This window comes from Tinamus guttatus, unplaced genomic scaffold, assembly GCF_059628265.1.
Source record: "Tinamus guttatus ecotype Peru unplaced genomic scaffold, ASM5962826v1 Tinamus_guttatus_pri_ptg000208l, whole genome shotgun sequence".
Classification (NCBI taxonomy): Eukaryota; Metazoa; Chordata; class Aves; order Tinamiformes; family Tinamidae; genus Tinamus; species Tinamus guttatus.
This window is the reverse complement of record NW_028288742.1, coordinates 5,111,290-5,137,898: the sequence shown is the minus strand read 5'-3', so window position 1 is coordinate 5,137,898 and position 26,609 is coordinate 5,111,290. Positions and strand designations below refer to the sequence as shown.

Below are 26,609 nucleotides of genomic sequence, written 5' to 3'. Positions count from 1 at the left end.
CCTCCACCACCCCCAGAATGCACTTTCCTCCTCATACATTCATGGCTTGTCTGCCCTCCTAAGCATGGACATCATGGAACGATTTATAAGAATCAAAGCTTTTAATACAACCAAAAAAAAATCATTCTAGAGAAAATAATCACAGAATCACAGAATGGTTGAGGTTGGAAGGGACCTCTAGAGATTATCTAGTCCAACCCCTGCTCAAGCAGGGAATCTAATCAGATTGATTCTTCCATTTTAAAATTAAATTTAAGCAAAACTCTGTAGCAAGATCCGATGTTGGGATGCTTTACAAAGCCAGCATTTGATCACTTTGAACTATATGCTTTACAAGACATTAGACAAGCACATCCTCCTCCCAGAGGCCTTATGAGCTATCATGAGCTATCGACCACCATGCAATGAGGCAGTTACCCCTGTAGCTTCTGTCACGGTTTGATACCTACCCCATACACAGTAACCTACTGCAGCCACTACAGTAACTCTGACCATAAATACATAAAGGGTTTAAAGACCTTGGTCACACTGCATACATACACAATTCTGTCAAAAATTGTAACTTATTGATCACAGATAAATAAGTTTCATGCATTTTTTCAGGCTTCACCATATTTTAGTCAAAGTCCCAAAGCACATTTTGTTCTGTCCAGGGTTGGAAATGCCAAACAGTGTTTAACTTCGGAAATGTTCTGAAAAAAATGCACATACAAATACATCTGCCTCAGAACATACAAAACCTAGACAAAAGCATGGCCAGCTGTGGTTCAGTGCACATCTGCAACATGCCAAGATTATAATTGCTGTGAAGAATTCTGTTATCTTTTGATTTTACTAAAATGAAAACACCACTTTAATAGTAAAGAGGAATTGTTATTGCCTAATTAGGCACACTTAAAATTTATTTTAGTGGAATGTTATCCAGCAGGTTTTACTCTCCATTCTTTACTTGAGGAGAATCAACTTGCATCTTGTCTGATTTTACCTCTGGCACAAACACACCACATTTAATATGAGTTCTACTCTTAATTACATGTCAAAAAAAATCACTAACCTTAATCTTTAACACACAGCTCTATTTGCTGAAGTGTTAAACTACTGAACTCAGTGTAAGCATCTACCACTCAAAATTCCCATCAGAATCTGTGGGGGCCTGGTCAATGTAGCACCCTAGAAGGCTTCATCTTTCTCTGTATACAAACACTCAGTAAAACTAAAAATACTGAATTCATAAAAAATTAAAATCATGCTGACATTCATGCTTATTGTTTCTAATTTTAAACTTCAACATTAAATTAAGGTTCTCAATCTCCACTTAGTAACCCCAAATATTGAAATAACAGCCAAATGCACACTCATACTTTATTTATGTTCTTTTCATAGTAATATCACTGCTGTGACCTTAATCTTGGGATAAACTTTTAATTCCCAGATTATTTAAATGACATTATTTATTTTGGAATATTTAACTGACAAGGTGAAAGGATGGGGCATTTTAAAGACTGATACTTGCAATATCCTTCACACAGTCTTGCAAATATCCCATGACAGATTTCAAAACATGTTCAATATTTTAAAACACATTAAATAACTTGAAAACAAAGAAACAAACAATGACAACAATGCCTTCCCACTGGCATTGTACCTGAGTTACCTGAATTTGAGCTTTACGTGAAATATACAGAAAGTACAAAAGATCTGACGGATAAAAGAACATTTTCAATGGGACATATAAGAGAGATGCAGAGGCTTAAAATCTAAACCTCTGTTTTGTATTTGGCAACTATGAACATTCCAAAGACATGTACAGGTAAGGCATACATGACTTTTTAAATTGTAACTATACCTTTAAAAATAAAACACAAACTACTACAGACTTGCCTGACACGCGATCAAGAACCTCTGCTAGAGTTGTTGAAACTGGCAAATGAAGAGTGCGGAATTTGTGTCCTGCTCCATACATTGGATGTTGAATCACATGACTGGTAGCATTAATTCTACCTTTGTAGAGCTGAAAGCAGAAAAAGAATTTTAATAACCTGAAATAAGTTAAATTTAAAAGAACTTAAAGATTTTCTTCTAAAGCATTAGCTCTGTTTGAAATTCTTAACTGTTCTTTGCTTACAGTGACTTTTTATAGGTTTCTCTGCAATAAGACAGGTATTGGCTCCACCTCTCCTATCACTATCAGGACTAATGCTAATGCTTTCTAATATTCAGGTACAAAATCAATTTACCGCTGTGCAACACAATCAGAAAAGCAAACATATGTAATTGGCGATTGGCTTATAAAATATATTTTTGATAAAAGCTGTTAGAGATAAAAAGTGGGATCCAGTCTTTGAAAAGTTATGATTGTTTTTGCATATAACAGAAAAACAGTGTACATCCAGATTAATTTTAAGGTTTTCTTTTTGGATATTAAATACGGAATCGTTTTTTACTCAGTAGCTAGATTGAATTACAAGTTCCTTTGAAGTTATTTCTTCTGCTTTTGCACATTTACTCTCTGCAGAAGACTGTTCTGTGTGAAACTAATGATTGGAAAATTGATACCAAACTTCTATATGAAACAAGAGTTTTCTTTTTGGTGCCTGGGTAGGAAGTTATGAATAGGTGACCAAAGGCCAGGTTATCATCTCACCTTAACCAGGTTAAAGGAAAACATTCAAATGTGTTTGCAATAAAACTGCATTTACTTCTCCTTTTACATCTCACACCATCTGATTCAGTTTCTCTGTCATATATCTCATGCTGTATTTTACTTCTGATAGGTAGAAACAGCAAAAAACAAAGTAGAAGACATTTTTTCTCTGTATGGTAATATCAGGTGCTTTAGAACTTGTGTCTTCCTGTATTTCTGGATTTGCAAACTTCAGCTGAGCACACAGCACATCAATCATTGCCTTTAGTTCTGTGCTCCAGCGAAGCGCATGGAAGTCCTAAAGCACAAAAGTGCTTTACAAAGCAGTATGAGCCTTGGTCATGCAGGATTCTATTTGAATTCTTCTGGGTAACTTTGAGGAATCTCAGTCAGTTTTGAAGCATCAAAACTAAGAGTCCTTAAATGAAGGAAATGGAAAAACTGAAACTTGTATTCCAATCTGTTGCTAATCCTTAAGGATACTATCAAAAAGCCTTCCTCAGAAGATAAATCTCAGTCATCTATGCTTTCAGAAACACAGTATGCTTTCAATAAGACTGCTTTGTCTAACAATATTGTTGGTTCCTAAATTTTCCTCTAAAACGGTGGGGTACAATTGAACCTCAACAAAGCACTCCATTCCAAAATCTTGCCAGGTGAACAGTAGGAAAAGTTGCTGCATAACTCCCCAAAATTGCCTATACCCCGAATTTCTTTAAGAACAAATCTAATCCATATTCACCATATAGATATCAAAAACCCTTACGGGACAAGGAGACTGAAGAAACAATGTCACTTTCTCATCCTCCAGCATCAGCTGCAAAAAAAGCCTCCTAATAAATCCTGAAATATTTCCAGAGGTTGGGAGATTCCCACGCTGAGGAGAGGACTGGAACAATTCACAGAGAACCTGGAATGCAAAATGACATCATATTTAAAACATTTCTATACTTGGGTCTCCACAATATCTCTGCACAGCCATAATAGGCAGTGCCTAAGATCTACCTTCCGGTTATCAGTCAAGAGTTAAAATAGCATACATTAATTGTAACAATCAGAAATGCACACACTGAGGAAAACATCAACAAAAGGTTTTGAAAAAAAAACCCCAAATGCCTACTGCATCAAGATAACAGTAAGCATGTAGACTATCAAGAAGATAAACAAACAACAGAAAAAAAAAATAGAGAAAATAGCTTCTAAATTCCTAAAACAAAAAAATGCTTCTTTGCAAGGGTGTATTTATACAGGCCACTAACAGAATTGTACTATTGTTTTTTCAAACCAATTTTATCTGTTCTCTTGCAATTCTTAATCTTAAAAGAGAAATCTTATAAAATTATATTCTTTTCCAACTAGGTCTGCAAGGCTAATCATTGCGAGGAAATTGGTTGAATTTGCACCAGAATGCTAAGTGCAAAGGCACATTCTGCAATAGCCGATTATTTTCCTGGTCACGGATCGTGCTGGGTAGGGTTGTGCAAGCAAATCTCATGGAAATTTTGTTTTAGTTACTAACATAAAAGATGCCTATGCAGCTTGATTTTCAAATCTCATTTCAGAACAGTCTAAACCTATGCAATTAGTGCAAAATCCAAAATACTATATATGTCTTGTTAAGATAGGCAGTAAACTTTATACCACCAGGAGAGACAAAACAAGCCAAAACATTTCTGCACTTTTGAAAGACAGACCAAGATTTTTAATTCCAAACTTTTCCAGTCAATCATAGCTTGAGAGAGAGAACCAATTTTAAACAAAGAGAAGTAAAAAGCTCTCAAATTTGAACTGAACACATTTTGACAGTTATTAGAAAAAAAGTAAACCTTTAGATTTTTTCTTACCTGTGCCATAAGTCTCTGGTTATTAGGATGACAAGAAATGCATTGTAAGAAGAAAGCAACTGTTGCATTTTCAATTGCTGTTCGCTGCTGAGTGGTCAACCCTGCTGTTACAGTTGAAGAAAGCAAGCTAGATCTTGTACTGGTCTGTTGTGGTGGGACGTTGTGTCCTCCAGAAGTAGCACCAGAATGGCACAACAGAAATAAAAGTGCTGTCCACAACGGATTGACTTCAGAACCACCCAACCAGTCCTTCATGATGTGGCTATTGCCAACTTCTGTCAAAAACCTGAGAACAGGAGCAACCAGGTCTGCCGTGATGGGCATTTTATTAAAGTGCTGTGGAACATGATGCCTCCTGAGCCTCTCCTGGGTGGGATCCGCTGGTTGCGGAGAGCAGTCCGAGCTAGCAGTATGGTTAAAGCAAAAACTAGCAAGACTTCTTACAAGCAGAGAGGGCAAACCTGAGTCCAACAACTGTTTGATAGCTTCAGGAGACTGAGATGAGGCAGCGAGAGTAGCCAGGTGAGACTCCGTTAGTGCAAGAGGTGCTTGTGCGTTTTTAGAGTCATCTGTTAAAGATGAGCTAAGGTCCTGCTTTTTGCTGTCATCAGTCATGGACAGTCTGTGTTGACACTGCATTGGAGGAGGAGTGATACCCATCCATCCCATGAGTAGGGAAAAGTAATTTGGATGGATGTGGCACATTGAGCAAAGTAAACTGTCAACAGCTTTCTTCAGAACCATGTTGCAAGGAAGAGACATTGACCAGTTAAACAGGGATCTGCAAAAGACAGAAAACTGTGTTAAGACATAAATTTTCCAGTCATTTTTCCTTTTCCTTCTCTTAGTTCATAAAACATCCTTCATTTCCAGACTTAAGATTAACTGTCGCAGAGGCTGTAGTAAAATACTCTCAGCCAAGCTGGACAGCCATAGCACACTTTCAGCAGGACATTACCCAAAAGGCATTCCTCATTCCTATGTTTGAATTGTTTCTCCATATTGTATTTAAAACAGATATGTTCTAGCTTTTCTGGCATGTTGCATGTGCAAGAGAGGAGTCTAGTGTTTGGACAGCTGTCACAAAATTTATGCATCTTTGAACCAACTGCAGCCTCTTCATGTTTTCAACTCTCCAAACTGTAGTGACGAGGGTAATGAGCACACACCTCCACAAAGCTCTCTTTATTAACCCTTTGCAAGATCTGGAGGTACTTTAACATGTTCCCAAAGCATTTTAAAACTTGCTTTGAGTTCTAAAGATCTAAAGATCGAGATCTAAAGATCTTGTGATAGAAGACAAAAATACCATGAATCTTGGACAAATGATGTCACTCTGGTTTACCCTACTCAGTTTCTCACTGGAGCTTAGGATACCAGTTAACAACAGAATTATTCCTCGTAGATACTAAAAACTCACTTCCATCCTATACCCATTGAAATACTATCTGTTTCAGCACTAACTGAAAGCACAGAGATGCAAAACCTGATTTTGCTCCTATTATTTAGCTCAGACTTGAGAAGCATTATTTGTAGATGAGTAAAATCATCACACAGGTATAATCAGTTACAAAATTTTAACATTTACTTACACAGCTGAATGCACAGTTGGTGCCATTTCAGTGTTATATTTTTAGGTAAGTTTGGATGTATCATCATAGAGCACACATTGCATCTGAAGACCAAAATAACTTTTGCCTGTCCTGAATAGAAGAATTATACTATGTGTAGTCTAAGGGATTTAGAGACTAAATAACTGTCTAAGAACGACCATGAGTCTACCAAAAAATGAACTTTATTGTTGCTGGTCTAATGATTAAAAAAAAAAAAAAAAAAACAAAAGACTCCTATACAAAACTTGTACAAGTCATCTCGGCGACCAAACAATCTGCAACTTTGGAAAGCGAGTCACAATTCACAATTTTTCAGTTATAGGTAATTTTTTTTTTTTAATCTACATATAATGAAGACACACTTAAATACTTCTCCACTTGCACGTACACATAAACCTTCTGCTAGAACTCTGGCTAAATTCATGCACCAGGAAAAATAAGATAATTTTCCACCTAGACTATAGAATAAATTAGCATCCTGAAATAGAATACTGAAATAGAAAACAGGGATGATAAGAAGACATAACCAAGAGAAAAGTGAAATACCACATGAAGGAGAGATTAAGTGTCTTAGCTAGAATCAGTAGAAATATTTTAAAAGTTAAAATATCAAAGTGGTTGACGAATATATGAGAACTTTCCTGTTATTAGAAGAAACATTTAACTATATATATCTGACAACCATCCTTCCATATTTTTTAAAAATGTATTTTATAATTTGCTCCAGATGCTGGCTGATACAGCCCGCTTCGGCAGGAGGTAGAGGGCCAGGGCTACATTGCAACTCACACCTTGAAACAAGGTACGATAGTTTTACCACTATTTCTTAATTCCAACCTAGGATAAAGATACTGGACTCTGCGAGAGACGGGGATTGTGAAAAATTTTGCTATCCATTTTCTCATCTTACAGCTACAGACGACAGTGCTGCACATGCACAAAAGCTCCACACACTTGTACCAATGACCAGAACTTGGACATCTGCCAGCATTTACATGTTTGATTTTGTGACTAAATGAGAGAGGTAGTAAAAGCATATGAAAGTTTCCTAACAACAACAAAAAAATATATATGCTAGCAATCCAGGTTCCTTTTATTAACTGGAAATGCATTTATGAAAGAATTATTTATTTATTTATTTGCTAGACACAGGACTTTCTATAGGCTACATTTCTGTAATACCAAGGACTTTTTAAAACAAAACAAAAAAAACAAACAAAAAAACAAGAGTATATGGTTAAGCTGCATAAATCAGGGATTACTCTTATCTCACATATTTTCAGTTTGGAATCACTGCTAAAAGCAAATGCAGATTTTTAGAGTTTTTTTTTAATTGGAAAAGACAAGCCCAACAAATTAAAAGTTCACCTCAATATTTTCTACTTTGTATTATCTGGCCTGAGCAAAATCTTTGACTCCAAAAAGAACAAAAATCAAATACCCCCCTCCCCACCCATCCCTGCAAAAAAACACCTCCCAAAGAAAAACATTTAGTTATTAATTTTATGGATACTGTATATTAGGAGGAATAATGTTTACAGAATAGGATTCTAATGAAGATCATGATTTGCAGCTGCTCAGAAAATCACAACAATTACTCGATTTTGGCAAGAACAGTCCAGAGTAAGCTGTTAAAGAATAAAAAAGCAAACAAATCCATGCAATAGTGTGCCTTTCACATATGTGCAATCATATGCACAGAATTATTTTTCTTTTGTTGCATTTTTGTCTTGTTTTAAATGATACTGTGTCTGGAATACCTCAACTGCAGTTCTGTGATTAGAAATAAAACACCAATATATTCGGGTTTAGCTATTTAGACACTTTTAAATATTCACTCAATAAATTGGCACCAGGGAAGATAACTTCCACTACTATTTCACACGGAGTGCGAGGCAAAGCATATCACTTTAGTGGACAAAACTATTTAGTTATAAAGAGTATATTATAAAACATTTTATTTGCTCTACTTACTCAAAGAGCTCTCTGTCCAGCAAAGCTGGTAAATCGTATTCAACAAGCAGTTCGTAACTATGCCACAAAATTGCTGCTACACAGTGCAAATGGGAAGGAGATGGCATCAAAAGACCATACTCTCTTGTTGAGCTGTTTGGACAAATATAGCTGACCCGGCCACTTTTTTTCATAGCTGCAACTCTGGCGGAATCACTGACCCATTTTAGCAGTGCTTGAATTCTGGAAGGCAAAATGATGTATATTACAAAGGGTAAAACAGATCTAGAAACACTAAATAACAAATTAGCTTGCTGTCTCTGTATAATCTGATTTACACATTTATCTCCTCTTTTGAAGCAAAGTTGACTGAATAACTAGTTTACATCACCAGTAGAATAAAAATTAAAAACATGTATCATCTTAAACAGTCAAATCTAAGCTCTCTTCTAGAGAAAGGGAATGAGAGGTGATCTGAGTAGTTAAGAGAAATGTTTTAATAAATGTTTTAAAGATCTAATATTACTTACAAAGTAAAAAAAAATCTTTTCTATTCTTTCTGCAAAGAATACAAAGAGCTAGGAGGAAAAGGTGTAAAGCTTCTTTTGATTTATGCACTTATAGAATATTTCTTATCAAGTAGATTTTAGAAAGTCTGATTTTATGTAGTTAAGATCAAACTATTATTATCATTTTTACACGCACTTCCACATAATAGTTCAAATAGCATTACCTATCTTTTGTTCCAGGATCCTGAGTTGTTCCAAGCTGATAAAGAATGTCTATTGTGGAGTCAGAAGAGAGACCATTTAATCTTCCAAACAGTAAAGGGCTATTCAGATCTTGCCGCATTTAAAAGAAAGGAAGGGGAAAAATAATAGAAGTACTTACACATGTAAGTTTTAAAAGTACTCATGGAATATAATTATGGAATTGTAATGTTAGCAGTGAGTTGAGTTTTGCTATTAGCAAAGGGATGTAATTCTTACAAACACCACCACCACTTTGAAACTGCCCATTTTGTACATGCAGCGTAATGTTCGGCCTTACTACAGACAAAAAAGTCATTGCAACATTCACCAGACACAGGACTTAAAGATCTGATTAGCAAGATTTTCTTGAACAAATTTGACACACACATGACGCGCTGCTATAGAGTGGTCAAATCTCATGGTTCACAGAAACAAGTATTTTTTTCAAACTGGAAACTCATTTAAGTTTCCTACTTCTATATTCCTCCTATTTCTATCAGTGGGACTGATGCCCAGGATTTCCTCAGATAATTTTCCATTCACTTCCTCCTCACTTGTTTCTTCATCTCCTGTCCTGTGGAAAAATACTCTTTTACCTAACGGCATTTCATCAAAAGGCAATAGGCTATACTGAAACTTTAACTCATGGCAAAGTCAGTCACAAAACTCGTTAAGAAGTCTTTTTCTGCTAGTGTCACCAATTTCAGAATAGGAAAAATAAGTATTCAGACCTGTTTCTTTTAAAAAACATACGTCACACAATGTACACTCAGGAACAGAAACAGCAAAGTAATATGAAATCATAAATACTAACAATATATCATTAATTATCCAGTTACTGCAAAATCTTACTACAGGTCATAGTCGAAGTTGTCCAAGTGCCCTGATAGTGTACCTTCATAATTAAATATTTTCAAGACATACGATTATTCACAATTTATGTGAAGGACCAGCCCAAAGATTTCTGCCTCTATATTCCTAAAAATTGTTTGTATGAACTCTTTACACTGAAATGTCAAACAATTTTATTTGCACATTCATACACAGATGCACTTAAGATATTTTGCACGTCCTACCCTCATGACCTCAAAACATTCACCTAAGTAAATTGAAACTATAAATAATGATTAAATTTACACAAGTAAATCAAAACTATAAATAATGATATTGGTTGCACTGCTTTACTAGTGTAGAATTATTTATAAAGTTCTGCAGTGATCAAAGCACAGTGTAACCCAACACAACACGTTCTGGCAACCCAAATTCAGAATAAAAGAGCAACACGTAAGCATTTTTATATTTGTACTTTTACACACACAATGATATTAAGCAACAACTGCAAAGCAAAATCGCCGCACTCACCTGCAGGGTCGCTCCCCGACGCTGAGCAGTTTCTTAGAAGAATGTCAATCAATTTGAGGCCTATTCTGGTGGACTGAAGGCCAATTTTTACAAGCACAGCCTCGATGTTTGGTGAATGCATCCCGCAGTAAGGGGACATGAGCAGAGCAGCACACGTCTGCAACAGATTAGCAGTGGGTGCTGCAGCACTAGCCATCATCCCTTCCAAATCAGTTATGTGCGTGAGGCAGTGGTGTAACAATCTGAGCCATCCAATACTGAAAAGGAAAACAGGAAAATGAGGGGGGCATCATTTTAATATTTTATTTGCCTCTAGAATGTAACTACTTGCATTAGGTACTATAACAAGTGCGACAAAAATGGCTGTGACATGATTGGATGTCATGTGAGAAAATTAAAATAACTAAACTCAACACTTCAGCGTAACATATGGTAGCAATGCTGCTGGAACTACAGATGTAAAGTTGTAAGAAAGGCAGAGTTTGTGGACAGAGAGGTTTATTTTTATATTATTTATTTGTTAAATTTACCCTTTGGAATGGTTCAGAGTCCAAAAAAGTCCTGCCTCCACAATCTCTCCTCTAGTTCTGAGGCACACTTTCCACGGACACACAACGGGAAAAGGGCAAGAGCCCGCACATGTTGTTATGGAGTGTAACGTTTCTCAAGTAGGCAGAGGAATTGTGAATGTGAAGATATGCGTCTCACAACATCAGGTTTCTTGATACATGTTTCTCTCAACAGATCCAACCTACATGCATCCCAAATGCTCTGGCAGTCATTTTGTTTTTATTTTTCTTTAATGTGCGAGTTTTTTGTTTGTTTTTATTTGTGTGCGTTTTTTTTTTTTTTGGTTTGGGGTATTTATGTACACACAGAAGTTCTCGTATGTGCCAAAATTCACGTGTCAATGAGTGTGCATTCAGACATTAAAAGGAACTGGCCAAATAGTACATGGGAAACAGCACACTGCTTCACTTGGGCACAGCAGGGCCCAAGCAGAAGGTTATCTTTATTGAAGGTTGAGAATCCTGCAGTATGTGTCGACATTAAAATTATACAATTTATTAACAATTATACGGTATTTGCAATATCAAGGTCAGATGCATACATTCAGGATTTTATACAACTAGAATAAACTACTGTGAATCTTAGTGAGCATGGAAGTCCTACTTGATTACAGGAAAAAAGAAGAAAAAAAAAAAAAACCCAAGCAAATAAAAAGTGCAAAAATTAAGTATTAACTGCCGTTTTTCTCCCATGTCTTTCTTACTCCTTTAACAATATTATTAGTATTCTTCAAGGTTTGTTGTTGAGAACAAGAAGTGCCAAGAAATACTTTGGAAAAAAACAAACTGTGGGAAGCCTTTATATCCATCATATCTTAAGTTTACATTTTTATTTCAGTAAGAATTTATTCTAAATTTATCATTTAAGAAAAGAGAAAAAAGTTCTGCAATGGTTATGAAATTATATCCAAGTTCATTTAATATATATACACCATATTATTACCATTAGTCTATTGAGTTGTATATACTGAGAGAAAATTTCTAGACATGGGAAGAATTTAAACTCATCTTTCTTTTAGAAAGTGATTTGTGATTTTTGTGAGACTGTGATTTAACTTTTTTTTTGAAGTAAAAAAATAGCCATAGTATAATTTGGCTAAAAAAAATTGGCCCCACTGTTATTCAATGGCCAATTTCAGCTCTACAGATGTTATTAAATACACACCAGCCAGTATTCATGGACTCTAAATTTCTTCCCTCTGTCTCTCAATTTCTTTTCCCCTAAGGAAAAAAAATAATTAAAAATTTCCCATGCTCTCCTTTCAAGTTTACAAACATTAAGGTTCAAAGGAAGAATATTCAAGTCAAGAATTTTTACAATCTATTAACCTAAATTTCAGTGGAACCAAGAAACTCAAAAAATCTCCTCTACCAATAAATCACTAAATTCAAAGTCAGAAAAACTTAAATACCTATTTCAGAGCAATCGTTAAGGGCTTATTTCCTTTTATTCAAGGTGCTATCTAGCCCCACAAAAGCATTTGAAGAAATCTTGCTGATATACCAGGATCACAACATTCAGTTCATATTTCTCAAGTATTTGCAAATTGAAATATTAGGTATGACTTCCACAACACTTTTTATTGTCCTATTTCTATCTCCGCTGAAGTCAGAATTATATAAGAAATACACTGCTGATTATTTTCTTTGACAACTGTCTACACATTAAGAAAACAGCTTTCAACTCTGAATGTTTTTCTGTTCTTTGTAATACAGATGACAACACCTTCTTTTCCATACAGATTAAGCATGCTACAAGAAAAGCACCATGTATGGTACAGCTTGTAAAAACACAAGTACGTCTTTAACATATTTAAAATAGAAACTGCAAATGTTGAAGTCAGTAGCAGAAGGAGCTGATTCCGAGCAGAAAACACATGAAATAAGAATGAAAACACAAACTGTTCAGTTAGTCTGTTGAAACTGATATTATGAGCATACCTTGTTTTGGAGACCTGATCCTCAGAAGGAAGGAACGGATTATTGACTGTGGCAGACGAGGTGTTTCCAAAGGCTGTGAGGCCCAACAGTTTGATCTGAGAGAGGCCCAGTGTACTAGCATCTCGGGGACGATGGAGACGGAGACAGACAGCCGAGGCCACCTCAGCTTTCACGAGCTGGATTTTTATGTATGTGAGACCACTTGTGATAACAGGAGTTGACAAAGGTAACATATTCACACCATCTGCACTTATTTCCACCGATACTGATGAAGGGCAAGCTACAGAGTAAGGTAAGAAAGAAGGTTTAATGCTATTTAGAAAATTCAGAAAATTCAAATGGCTTGAATGTTATACATTAAGCATTTTTTCTTGTTGAAGATACAGGACAACATGATTAAAAACTACTAGAGAACTGCAGCTAGAGTCCTTGATCAGTGTGTTATCAATAACAACGTGCACATGCATTTTGATATGTGGTTTATAGGGTTTATTTCAAACGAAGGAAAGTTCTGTTGGAGTAAATGTCACATCTTTCCCAAGTTGGGATGTGACAATAAGACAGCAGCAGGTTTGTTTCTCTCAAGTCTTATTCTAGTCACCCCACCTAACTGTTTTGTCAGAAGATTACTAATCAATATCGCTCCACGCTAGAATTTAGAGAGGTTCTTTGCAAATTTTAAAGTTAATGCCACAAAACGCTGCAAGAAGTCAAGCAAAACAAAAGCCTTCAATTCTCAAGAAAAGCAGACCTAGAAACTTTTCAACTTATTTTAATCACCTTCTTCAAACAACGGGTCTAGACCCTCAGCTTATGTTCCCTGTAGTATTTCTAAATCCTAGTCTTTGAACTTTCAAACCAGAGTCCCTGTTAGCAAAACACTCACTTGCAAGAGAGGCCAGATGAGGCTGGATGTGGATCTCCTTGAGCAGCACGGCTGCAGGAAGGTGGATGGTGAGGTCGCACCAAGCTTCCTCGGGCAGGAAGATGTAGGACCACGCGGCAGACCGGGCTCGTCTGTGTGGAGGAGTAGCCTGTAACAGCACTTCAGCAGGCTGGGCAGTGGGACTGCTCGAAGTGATGGAGCCTACAAAACAGCAGCATTATCAATACTTACTACTACCAGACCAATTCAGAACACACAGGTAGAAAATACCTTAGCCCCTTCCATCTCATTTGGTTTTTGATAACATTCTATATGTTATATTGACAGTTATGAAGATATTCTTCTTTTGCTATTCGCAAAACTGCACTTCAAATTTGCAATTTATGGATCTACATGCTTGAAAATTTGCTACTGAAATTGTAAATGCAATAAATTATGCAATAAGTCACCTAATTTATAAATACTAAGAATACTATTTAAAGTAATACAACTATCTGCAAGATTCTCAAATTCACCTTTTAAACAACTTGTGAGCAACACTGTAGAAGGTTTATAGTCTCTCAAATAAACTTGCTTTTTATTTTTTTTTTCATTTTATTTAATCCATCTAAGTTTTAATGACAGGACTGAACAGCTCTCTCTTTTGTCCTACACTATTTGCAATTGTTTTTATTTGTATGTTTATAAACACAATCCTCTCTTTCTGCTCTCCTGACAATGAGACACTGAAAGAAAACATTCATGGGACGAGCCAGGTTAGGGGCAGCATTTACACACTAGTAATGAAAAAGAGCCATTCATACCATAACATACCAATTCTAACAAATATTCTGCAGACACCACACAAATTATGAGGTACAGGTCTAAAAAAGCATCAGTGATATTTAGGCGTAAGTTTCAATCTCTGCTGCTGTTTGACCTAGGTCTGGCCCATTCTGTGTTATCCTACTTTTCTATGTTTCTGCAAGAAGCTGGGTCAAATCAGGTGCATCTTAAGAGAAGTCAGTGAATCTTAGCATGGCTGTGGCAGACAGTGAGCTGGAACAAGGCTTCCCATAACCCAACAGAGGATGAAGAGACTCCCCTTGATGTAATGACTATGTCAGATGCAGATTACTCCTTTTTCTTCTCCTCCCTTCCAAATGGGGCCTTATATTGATAAGACTGTGCAGAAGGGTCTGACTAAACAATATTTCCTTCTCTGCCATCTCCCTAATTCACCAGTACCCTCTCTGTTCAGAAGCTTTAAAAGTATTATGATACTTTTGTGATTGTAATACTTTATCACAACAGTATAAGAACATGGTAAATATTCATACGACCACGGAATATTAATACAAGATAAACTAGAGTTACTTACCCAAAGGGGCAAAATTGTGAATCCCTTCTGCATTATCAGGCTCAGAAGCTAGCACTCTGGCCTTCAAACTGCTGTCTGTTGCTTTGGTGGGACCAGAGTCAAGGAACTTCATAATAGTTGAAACCATACTTCTTGCAGTGTTAACAATAGCTCTTGTGCTTGTTACCATGTTGTTACAAATAAGCTGAACACCACCTATGTGTAATGAAACAAACCCCACAAGTCAGAAGTGTATGACAGATTGTAAGCAAGCAAAGTCATGTTTGCTAAATTTGATCCCTCAGACACATATTTGTATTCCATCTTTAAGTACCATAAAACCCACTATAATCTTTTCACTACATAAGGAAGAGCCCTACTTACCCATGTCATGGAAAGCCTTCAGTGCCTCACTTGTGTCCAACACTCGTAAAATGAACCAGAGCAGTGGCTCAGATAACTGACAAGTGGCGAGAGAACCCTAGAAAAAGAAATACATAATTGTATACAGAATTAATAGGATAGAAATATGCACAGTTGCTCTTAGTCTTCATTTTAGTAGGCCAAATCCCAGAGAGGACATCCCACCACAGTTGATTTCTCTCCCACAAAATAGTAGTAACATACTCCATAGTTTCACTCCTACATAGGAGAAGTCTTTTTGGTAAGGAAAAGGAAGGAATTACTGGATAAAAAGCCAAAAGGAAATAAAAAGATTGAGCATTTTAAATACCCATTAATATGAACACAGTAAATGTGCTCTCCAGCTGAACATAGTCAATCCAGTGCAGGAAAAAGTTTCAACACATCTTTACACCTCAAATCAAGAATCTCAATGGGATGTCGGAATGTCCTTGGGGAGACTCTCCGCCCCTCCACCACAGGCAGCTGAAGAAAGACTAGTCTAACTTCAGCACCAAGGTAAGTTCAGGGTGGAAAAACATTAGCATTTCTTTGTACGTGTCATCAGTCCAGTCCATTAGCATTTTTTCCTTATGGTTTACAGTGTGAAGTAACTAAATTATAATTATCTTGAAGCCCTAAAGAAACCTTACCTGTCTTCCCATGTATCCACAGGCCATGTAGGTAAGAATTGGCTGAAGCATCACTTGCACCGTCGTTGCTTTTTTACTAAGTGTGGTCAGGATAGTGAACAACCCGTCTCCAACTGATATTGCATCTAATCCACCATGAAAGTTTTCGTGTTTAGTTAGATGTAAGCCACTTGCACCTTAGTGAATACAGAAACAGTTCAAGCTTCAGAAATTAAAGACTAACAGAACATTAAAGGAAAAACAAGCAAAACCCCCTAAAACACAATGCATCAAGAGAACAAAGTTATATAAACTTCTTTTCAGTCAAATGTTCACACAGGTTTCTACACATTACAAATGTGCTATCAGATAAGTTACTATTAACACCCCCTAGCATGTGTTACCTTCCTTACGGTATAAAGATGAGGTGTGACGCTGGAAATCAGAAAATTAAAATCCTATTTTAGATATGACATTACAAGTGAGGGTAATTAGCAAAGAAATCAAATAAGAGCTAAAATAATCGGAATCGATCCTAGCCAAAGGTAACTTGGTAGCAAAGGTAGCAGCCATTTTGTGCAGCCAAGAAACCCCAACCATTTAATATATGCATTTCTATCTAAAATACCTCACCTTAACATTTCATTCTCAGTGTTTCAGAACCAGATCTTATTGATAGGACATCAGCACTCGGGGAATTAATGCATAAATGATAGGCATTAAAGTTTGACTGCCTATTGCTGAAGATGAAAAACTGTAGGACTAAGTGTTGGATATTTCAGTCATCTTCTACTATGCCAGGTACAGCTACAGCGTTAGGAGTCAAGCTGCTACTTCTCCTTCCTCCCTCCATCACCCAGCAGAGGAGGGCCATCTTCCCGAAAGCAAGGTTCCCTGAGGATATAACTCTTTTATAAAGCAAATGACATGATTCTGGAAGAGCTTTCAAAAATGGTCTGAGACTGCAGGACGAGGAGGTGAGGGGAATGGAATAATCCCCTTCCATTTAGGGAACTGAAGTTATACTAAACATATAGATAAAGTATTTAAGTGATATTTACATTTAGAGAAACACAGAATTGACAGCTGTAGTACCTTAAGCACCCTAAAATTGTCAAGAAAGAATTAATAAGCACTGGATCCGTGGGAGACAGACAGAAAAAAAGGGAAAAAAAGAGTCAACCAAAGGCTCAATCTTGTCAGGGTCTGGCAAAGCTAAATAAAATGGAGGATACAGCTGAAGCCATCGAGGGCAGGTTAGCTGGGAAGATTTTGAGGCAAAGGTGGGACAGCAACACTGTTATTTGTGTGATTTTCACAGTCTGTCAAAAACAAAGTGCCATGAAATAAGAACTAATGAAATAAAAAGACAGAACTGCCATGAAAGGCAATGCAGCAGATGTTTTAACTTCATGGGACAAGCAAATTACTCATCTCGGTTTCTGAGCTTACCCGAGCCAGCAGTTCAGCACAATTGGCTTAAACTCTGACAGCAGCCCAGCTGCATATCAGCAGACACCTGCAGATGTCTTCCAGACCCATCTTTTTACTAGTTATGTTTACTACAACATGCTGATAGCATTTAATCCAAAACACACAGTGTCTGCAATCTTGGCAGCAGTACTGGAGGAATGTTTCGGACAGAATTTGCCTGACAAGAGCTTAATCCCCTTTTTTTGTTTTCCATGAAGGAACGAAATCCTTAAGTAGCCATGTTATACCTTTCTAAAACACACACAAATTAGCACCAACAACCTGTATCAAAAGGCTCGGCAAAAACAACCCATTGAAGAGATCAGCTGGCCCAACAACTTGCATCCTCTGAAGAGTGCTTTGACACAAAGCTACCTTTCCAAATTGAGTTTTTAAAAACACAAAACAACTCCTGGGCAGAAACTGGTTGTTCAGAAGGACATAAAGTTGAGAAGAGTCTTCTGGAAGGTCCTGGCAGCACATCCCAGCCCTGTACAATTCTGCCTGCTCTGTCAGTGCAACTATCAGAGGTCACTAGTTTCTTTCTCAGTTGCTCCAATGCCAGAATGAACCACTGGCCTAACCTTCACTCAACAAGCCCCAGTCAACAAGCATACAGGTTTTGAGTAAGAGTTCTGGTTAACAGTTTCACCTTTGCTTCAAGGAAACTGGCACAGAAAGGGCCAGAGATTTTGACTGCAAGGACAATCGCTACTAAGAGCACAGAATTTGGCAGCTCATTTCAGAAATGGAACAAAGTCTCTGCCTATTGTCCTGCAAAATGCTTTTGTACTTTTGCACATGCCAGGCTAGTCATGGCATTTCTGCCTGCAAACAAGTCATAGACTAGTGTTGCCACTCACGAGCCATTCTGCTAAACTATAGCAGCAACTCTGCTGTTCAAAGTGTCATCTCCTTCCTCACTTCTCTGACTGGAGCATGTGTGACTGGAGCTCCCAGAACACACTGTTAAAGAGGCTTCTGGTAAGAAGCGCTATGGGGATCAGCAGGCTTTTTCTTCCTGTCATTTCTGTGACAAAGCCTTTCAAGTCTGCATCCAACTTCTCCGTTTGTAGAAGTTTTAAGCATCCCCCACCCCAAGAAGTCTTCTTTTTTATTTACAAAATACCTACCAATAATCATTGCCATAGCGCTGCTGTTGCACTGGCCAAGGGCAGACAAAATCTGGCTCATAATTTGTTGGTTGGCTAAGACCAAGTCTGCCACATATGCGGTTGACCCTTGAGTACTGGAATTGTTTCCATTGCCATCCTTGCCTCCTGAAACCTTTTCTTCATCAGACACGCTGTCTGTAGTACTGCTTGCAACTGGAACACGGGCACTATACTCTCGGTTACTGGAAAGTGGCAGCTGAACTAAAATGTTGACCAGCTTTAACAAATCAAACATAAGTTGATCCCTTGTCATTTCTCCACAAACTGCTTTGGCATCGCCTGGACGAATAATGTTGGCAAAAAGTCCTCCAAAACATGCTCGAGCCCCTACGGAGCTGTCTGAGCCGCTGCGAGACATCACTTTGTCTGAACACGTAATGTAATGATGCACGAGGAAGGTTATAGACTCGATTACTGCAGAAATAGTGCTAACGGACACAACTTCGAAGTTCTGCTCCAAAGTAAACTCCAAGAGTTTCACTTGTGCATCCAAGGGTCCCTGGCCTGTCTGGAAAGCACCCCTGAAAGAATAAAAAAGTCATTGTTAAACATTAACAATTTATGCTACTTGTCTGCATGACTAACATTCAAAAACGAGTTTTTGAGGAATAACTCTCAAAGAGTACAGATTTTCAAAAAAATACAAATCCAGACGTTACTGGAAATGCATGCTGAAGCATATACTGACTTTGGACAAGGGCCAGACATTCACAACTTTTTAATACACTGCTTATGACAGCGTCTACAGAATCTCTCCATCCTATCACTTTACCAGAATTGTCAAGGTTGAAACTTTTCTTTGACAAAGGTTAGGACCTATTATTTCTAATGTGCAGATACACAGGTCTGAAACACAGCCTTCTGTAATTGTCTGGAAAATTTTACATGTTTACAGGGAAATTTCATGTATAGAAGTCACCTAGTACTTTAGCACCACTAGGATTATTTGCCTTCTAAAACATGATTTTTTCCCCCTTCTGGCTGGAGGAAAGAGAGTGGTCAGTCTGAATAGCAACTTTTCATAAGAATGGCACTCAAAGTATCAGGTAAGTGGTTTAAGTTTGATTACTTGCAAGACTACTCTTAGGGATACATTTATTTACCTGAAGTAATTCATATGTTCACTCATGTACTGCAGAAGGAGCCTTCTGAATTAGTATATTTAAAAACAAAATTGGTGCTAATCTGGGGAGTCTGATTTAATTTTTGAAAAATTTCTCTCCATCTTTGATGCTGAGCAATCTCGCAATAACTTTTAACCTCAGAAAACACCCTTTTTAGGGTCTTTTTAGCTTATTTCAAGTAAATTGTGGCATGCAGACAGGCACTGTATGATTCATCATGAATTAACTTTTCTATTATTATACATATTCTATAATTAGTTGTTCAGTAATGCAAGCTGGATCAGCCCACCCACTGCTTCAAGTAACCACGTAAAACTGCTCAGAAGAAGCGGCAGCGGTTTTCTGCACGATTGAAGGACAGGCAACACCAAAGTGCCACCTGCTGGGAAGCAGGGAAGAAAGGAACCAAGGAAACCCAACTATATGAAGCTTTTGTCTGCGGAGGTGTAATACATCAACCCCGGAAAGCAGTGATAATTCCTAACATATTTCAGACCAAGCAGTTGCCACAGGATTGCCACAGGTCTGAAGTGCTGCCCAACTATGGGTACCCAACAGCCTCGTGCTCATCGATCTTGCCGCGAAGCAGCAGAGCAGGCAGGAAGAGCCAGCTCTGCTGGAGAAACGACCAGCGTCTGACCAGCTTCTTGGTGCTCCTTCCCTCATTCCCACAAGCACGGGCAGCCGTGCACGGAGTTTCCATGCACCAGGAGCAGCCCCGAGCCCTCTGGCTGCCCTGCAGCTACAGCAGGGAACGCCTTCCATAAAGCACTTGTCAACATGGCATGTGAGGAGGTACAAGCTGCAGCTGTGATTCACGATCCACAAAAACCATAAAGGCAAAGGTGGTATAAAAAAACAAACAAATGGCAACAAAAAAAAAAACAAGAAAAAAGCCTTGAAGTTTACCTTTCTGTTGAAAGTATATGTACTAACTTCAATAAAAATTCACTGAACATCTGAGGACATGTTGAAGAAAGATGCACTTGCAATCGAGTAAGAAATTCTTGCATAGCTTGTGTAGCTGTTGGCCCAACCTGGAAGGAAAGTTATACATAAGCTAAAATGCCCTCAAGAATATTAAGTTGTATCTAACAGGGAGAAAAAAAATAAAAATAAATAAAATAAAATAAAAAAATCTAGTTTCAGGGGGGGATTTCACAGGACAAGCATTGAAACAATTTCATGTGTTTTTCTACTGCCAACCATGAGGAAAACAAGCAAAAAAAAACCCAAATAAATAATTCCTTTTTCTAAAATCATTTTGCAGCTCAGGATTTTATCCTTCCAGCAATACAAACTACACTCACTATACAGGAACATAATTCCGTGCCAATCCACATGAATTTTCACAAACTAGACATTTATGTGCAAGTATTTTAGACTAATTATGATTGTACAATGCTTAAGTTTGGGGGGGAAAAAAAAGATTTTCCAGGAGACTCCTATCAAATGCTATATATAAATGGATTAACTCTTTTTTTTTTTTTAATCACCATTCGCAGATATTCCAAAGACTAAAAAGAGCAATAAACCATTAGTTGAAATTCGGAGACACGCTGATTCACAAACCAAGAAGAAAATACAAGCATAAGACTTGTGTTTTGGCAGTCATTTTCTTTTGTTACTTGTTACGTATTTAAACTTAATGTTCATCAGCAGTTCCCAACCCAGTCTGATTTCAGAAAGCTAACTGAACTCTTAAGTTGTTTTCCCATGCACACTACACTAAAGCCCCCTACCAAGGAACACTGCCACTGGCATATCACGATACCCAATCACTGTAGAAATTCTCCAGATAGTTGGAAAAGGAAGGAAAGATTAATTATGAGGTATAATACTCGTAATAGATTACCAACATGATAGTTCCTGTGGTGGCTTATCAGAGACACCTAAGACTAAAAATAAAAGAATAACAAGCCACAGCTGTAACACATCATGAAAAACACATATTTGCATCATTTGTACTGAAACCCTATTATGAAGGCCTATTCTGTAATTTTAATTGCTAGTTACCTGTGGACTGTGTTGATTTGTTCCATGAGGATTGGTGCCAGAAAGAAATTTCACCAAGACATGGATGAGGTTGGGATCTGACACCAGTAATTGGGCAGTACTTTCCTGAGCTCCGATGGCACTGCTTGGACCAGCTTAAAAAAAAACATGTGAAAGTTAAAATTTCTAATTTAAATTGTTAAATGTAAATATATTTAAACTGTTTAGCCATTATATTTACCTCATCCAGCATACATATTCAAGGCAGAAAGAGCTACAAACTCATGGCTACAAGTGGGAATATATGTGTGTGTTTTTCCACTAGGTACAAGCATAGACCCCCTCCCAAATTGTTCCCTCTGTTTTCCCTCTGAAACATTCTACCTGAAATATTTCAAACAATATTCCTGAAAATAGAGTTTCATTTTGTAGAAGTAATATATTCAGACATTTTTACATTTTTTCTATTAGTCCAAAAACTTATTAAGGTTCAAGTACAACTGACAGGGATTATACATTCTATTATCCCTTAGACAATTGAAATGTATTTGTCCATGACCCAGTCAGACTTCTTATAATTGACTAAAACCACAGGGAGCTTGATAGGTAGGGGCTTTGGGACTAGAAGTAGAATTAAAGTACATCCTTCGATGATCAAACAAATGTGTTTTGATGAAATGGGAAATCTTAGTCATTTGATAGTGGCATATACAATCAACTCAAATCATGATTTCAGAAAAGCAGAGCTACCTACTAAATAAAAATATTTATTCTTATCATGTTTTACCTATCTAATTACAACTTCAGATTATCACATGTTGAAGATGTAATTTGTTTTCAATTTTATCGCACACTTGAAAAATTAAATCAAGAGGAAGCAGTGCTTTGCTACAGGAGAGTTCACCCGGCATCCACTGGATCACAATAAACTACCTGGATCAGGGAGGATGAAAAAGAACAAAAAACCCAACTACTTTGTAGCCATTCTGTTTTTCAGAGTCTTCATCATTCTGCATTAATTTTCTTAAACTAAGCAGTAATATTCCAGTCAGGAATGAAAAGTTTCAGTGAAAACAAGCATTAAACCCTGATTACTTCTATCTCAACTGAAAAGCAGTCTGAGCACCAAAACAAAATCATTTTGGAAAGAGACTTGCCAAGAGAAGAAATCCCTATGGAAAGATGGAAGGAAAATTTCTCCTTATCAAATGGCATCTCATTCCCAAACTACAAACAGACTTTGTTTTTTGTGAATAGAGAAAATAAAGGCCTAGAGTATTTCTTTAACAGCTATGAGGAACATATATTTCTCATGGGTATATCATTATCAGTAGTAAAACAATTATGTAGGGTTAAGACTGTTGAAACAGCAATAGCTGGAGTTAAATAAAAGCAATAAAACATCTCACACCATTCCCTGTGAAAGAGAGACTGAACTTTTCAGAACAGGAGAAGTCTTCCCTTGCAAACCGTTCCTTGGAAAGACCAATCTGGACCAACTGATCAAATTTATTTTCTGCTGAATCTATACTTCTAAAAATTTAGTTAAGCAAAAATACCTTCCCAACCTCAGTGTAGGGTTTTTTTCTTTTTTTTTTTTTTTTTTTTGATGCCATGATACAAATTAGAAATGGAAGTGATACTAAGGTCTGTAAAGATGCTAATTTCCTAAGCCCTTAGTTAGATCTAATATATTAGGGCTTTTTTTTTTCCCCTCAGTTTATCGTGAAATTTAAGCCAAACTACAATTAAAATCCTGCTCAGCTCTTGCTGATATAACTAATCAAAATGAGAAGCCTTTACAGGCTTCAAAGTTCATTTGAATTATTATATTTTCATGACTAACTTCTGCAACTTTTTGTTGCTTCGTGTAACTGCATCCTTCAATAAACTTTAAATAGGAATCTAGTTTCCATTTAGATGACACTTGAGTTTGAAATACTGAAAATCTCATGTATTCTCAATTGTGTATGCAAATTTCTCAAAATGATTTGTCATTTGAAAAAAAAGAATGATTTCTGTCATACTTTCCTGCATTCTTAAAACTATGAAGACAGAAGGTATTTCATTTTCTTCAGAAATCTTGAATTACAGGCATTAATTGGAAATGCTGTCTTCTTCTCTATGAAGCCTTCAACCATTGTAACAGCATGATAAGTAATACTTAGTTTTTTTTTTTTTTTTTTTTAATATTGCAGCTTTTAGAAGATCCGTGTTTGCATTTGTACTAACAGACATGTTCATAACTTCAGTCTTTTAATTTGTTTTATTTGAAGACACCATTATTTAAAATCTCCCAGCTTTTTCCCACTACATGCACCTTTACTTGCTAGGGATGTACTGTAATAGCCAAATTGGACATTTTTTGTGAATACTTTGCATCTTAATATAGGCAGATGTTACGTCAAAACTTCCCTGGAGTTGACAGTCTCATTCTGTCTCCAGTTGGAAGTACTACTGCAGTGTATAAGTTCAGTTTAATTCTACATGTTATTCATCTGATATGTTTTGTTTGACACTAACTCAGATTTCTGAAGAATCCACGTGAACTGCTCTGTCAAGGTAAGTATATACTCAAAAAACAGTGCTCTTCCCGTGCTTCTGGTAACCGACAAAGTACAAACAGATAATGCAAAAGGGCATGTGAGGAAAGCTTGAATAGTTCTTGCTACAGGAGGAGATCTCTAGTAAATGTATTATCAGAAATATCCGACAGATGACAGCTACCATAGCTGTCTTTACTTTAAAGCAATGGTAGCTGTGAAGTTTTTCTTAGCCAGATATCACTGTTGATTTGCTTGCACACACCTTCCCTTAAATGGAATTAAACAATTCTGATTGTCAGTCACCAAATACTGATTTTAAACATCCTTACAAAATCTGTCACTTAATTGTGTAACCAAGGTCATTATTCTTGAGTGGTGTTGGGAAAGGGAGTTGGGTTAATCCCTGCAATGCATCTTGCAGGCCTCAGGTAAGTGATTCTGAAGCACGAAAATTACCAAGCCTGAGCTCTCATATTCTGAAGATGTGCATCAGCCACATACTAGCTTAATCAGATAGGATTTTCGATCACAAAATGGCCTGCCCTAGAGGGCTGTTGCTCACAAATTCCCAGGAAATGACAACGCCTGTAAGAAACCTGCCCTATGCCCAGGGTAAATAAAAATAAATAAATAAAAGAAACAAAAGACATAAAAGCAAATCCAGATTACTACTGGAGAAGTCTGGGATTTTTGAAAAACAACAAAAAAACCTTAAGTCAGAAACAGCTCTGAAAATGCAAATAAGGCAAGATTCTGGTTCTTAAATGACAGAAGAGTGGCTCTTTCTAAGGAAGAGTGAGGAAAAGAAAATGACTGGAGGTGAACCTGACCTGCCAAAAAACAAGAATGAATTTCAACTACATAACAATGTGGCCAAATTAGAGAACCAAGTTCCCTAATAAGGATTTGATCGATGATCTAGAACAATAACTTTGGAGGGGTTTAAATAAAATGCCAATGAACAAACAGAGCTAAGTGGTCAGCTGATTGCACACAAACAGATTTAATACATCTACAGTCATCTAAATAGAATTATATTTTGTGGTTTTTATATCAGTTTGTTTAGTTCAAAAGAACTAAATAGTTCAAAAGAACTAAACAAACAAAACCAAAACAAACAAACAAAAACCACACCTCATTTTATCATCACACACTGCTAGTAAAGACTAACCCAACTTACCCCAAATAATTGTAACAAACCTCCCAGTGAGTTAAAAGGAGACTACCCTAACCATTACCTGTCAATAAAGTAAATATTTGTATTTTGTTGTTTAAAGCATTACAGAGCTATAAGGCACACTGGATTCAAAACAAAATTGGTGTGGAAGTTGCATGCAAAGCAGTATTTAAGAGCTCTGACTTGGTCTAAATATGCAAGTTTTAGAAGATTTGTCTCCAATTTTCTCTTTATTATTGATATCTTCTTTAGAATGCCTTGGGAATATGGTCACAAAAGGATTCCTCACAAATGTTGCCCTATGATGGGAAACCTTTTAGAATCTAAAATCTGTCAGTTAGAAATCACATCATTTAACTTCTACCCAACTTATGCCAAAATCTTATTCACAAGGGGACATTGTTTGCACAACGTTAATGACCCATAAGCACCATGCAAGATAACTTAGTGAGCACAGCAATGCTGTGAGAGGGCTTTATTTCTTTCTAAAAAGACTCAACTTTTAGGGACTTGTCTTTGTACAGCTTTTTATAAGCAGTGACTGCTGCCTGGACATGTACAGAAATATTCCTACTGCCTCAGAAGAATATGAATCTTTCTCAAAGCCTCAATCATCACTCTCTGCTACTTGCTCCCCAAACACAAAGCTAATGCCCAACGATGTCATTCTACAATTCTTTTATTTAGGAGTCATTGCTAACCTACTTGTAAGGACTTTTTCTTCTACCACTAAGATTTCAGCTTCCTTGGTACGAGAAATTCGAGAATTTCACTCCCAAAATGCCTGAAGTTATGGTAAGCCAAAGTACTTACGTAAGAATGAAAAAATTCTGGTAGTCTTTGGGATGGGAATGAACATTCATTTGTGTGTCACAAGAACAGGCAATGTAAAAAAAAATTTCCAACAACTTACCATTAAGCTGCATATTTGTCATAAGAGTTAAGCTGTGAAGCACCAGGCACCATGTCCGGAGTAAGGTATTAGGATACCATGCCAGAACTGATAGAAAACTAGTCACAGAAGCTGTTGAGAAAAGACATGTTTTATCCAAGCATGAATCTTCAGAGTATGACAGTCAAAATGAGAAGTTTAGTGTGAGTGTTGTATTTATTTTGTTTTTACAACTATTGACCCAGGAAATTAGGAAAAGAAACTTTCAACAACACCTCAGAGGAAATGAC

The 26,609-nt window shown here is 36.9% G+C and overlaps 1 protein-coding gene across 3 annotated transcripts in view; it reads right to left on the bottom strand.

Annotated features, from left to right (window-relative positions):
* The window catches only part of BIRC6 (baculoviral IAP repeat containing 6), a 172,290-nt gene that overhangs the window by 65,347 nt on the left and 80,334 nt on the right, over positions 1-26,609 (bottom strand). For all 3 annotated transcript variants that reach the window (XM_088524187.1, XM_088524188.1, XM_088524189.1), the window contains exons 43-57: positions 26,341-26,451; positions 21,726-21,859; positions 20,619-20,746; positions 18,544-19,106; positions 15,959-16,134; positions 15,288-15,384; positions 14,925-15,119; positions 13,565-13,765; positions 12,679-12,958; positions 10,169-10,425; positions 8,788-8,896; positions 8,076-8,297; positions 4,489-5,269; positions 3,411-3,554; positions 1,882-2,011 (exon numbers count right to left, since the gene is read on the bottom strand). In XM_088524187.1, coding sequence (XP_088380313.1) covers positions 1,882-2,011; positions 3,411-3,554; positions 4,489-5,269; positions 8,076-8,297; positions 8,788-8,896; positions 10,169-10,425; positions 12,679-12,958; positions 13,565-13,765; positions 14,925-15,119; positions 15,288-15,384; positions 15,959-16,134; positions 18,544-19,106; positions 20,619-20,746; positions 21,726-21,859; positions 26,341-26,451 — 3,528 coding nt within the window. The remainder of the gene's footprint in view (positions 1-1,881; positions 2,012-3,410; positions 3,555-4,488; positions 5,270-8,075; positions 8,298-8,787; positions 8,897-10,168; positions 10,426-12,678; positions 12,959-13,564; positions 13,766-14,924; positions 15,120-15,287; positions 15,385-15,958; positions 16,135-18,543; positions 19,107-20,618; positions 20,747-21,725; positions 21,860-26,340; positions 26,452-26,609) is intronic.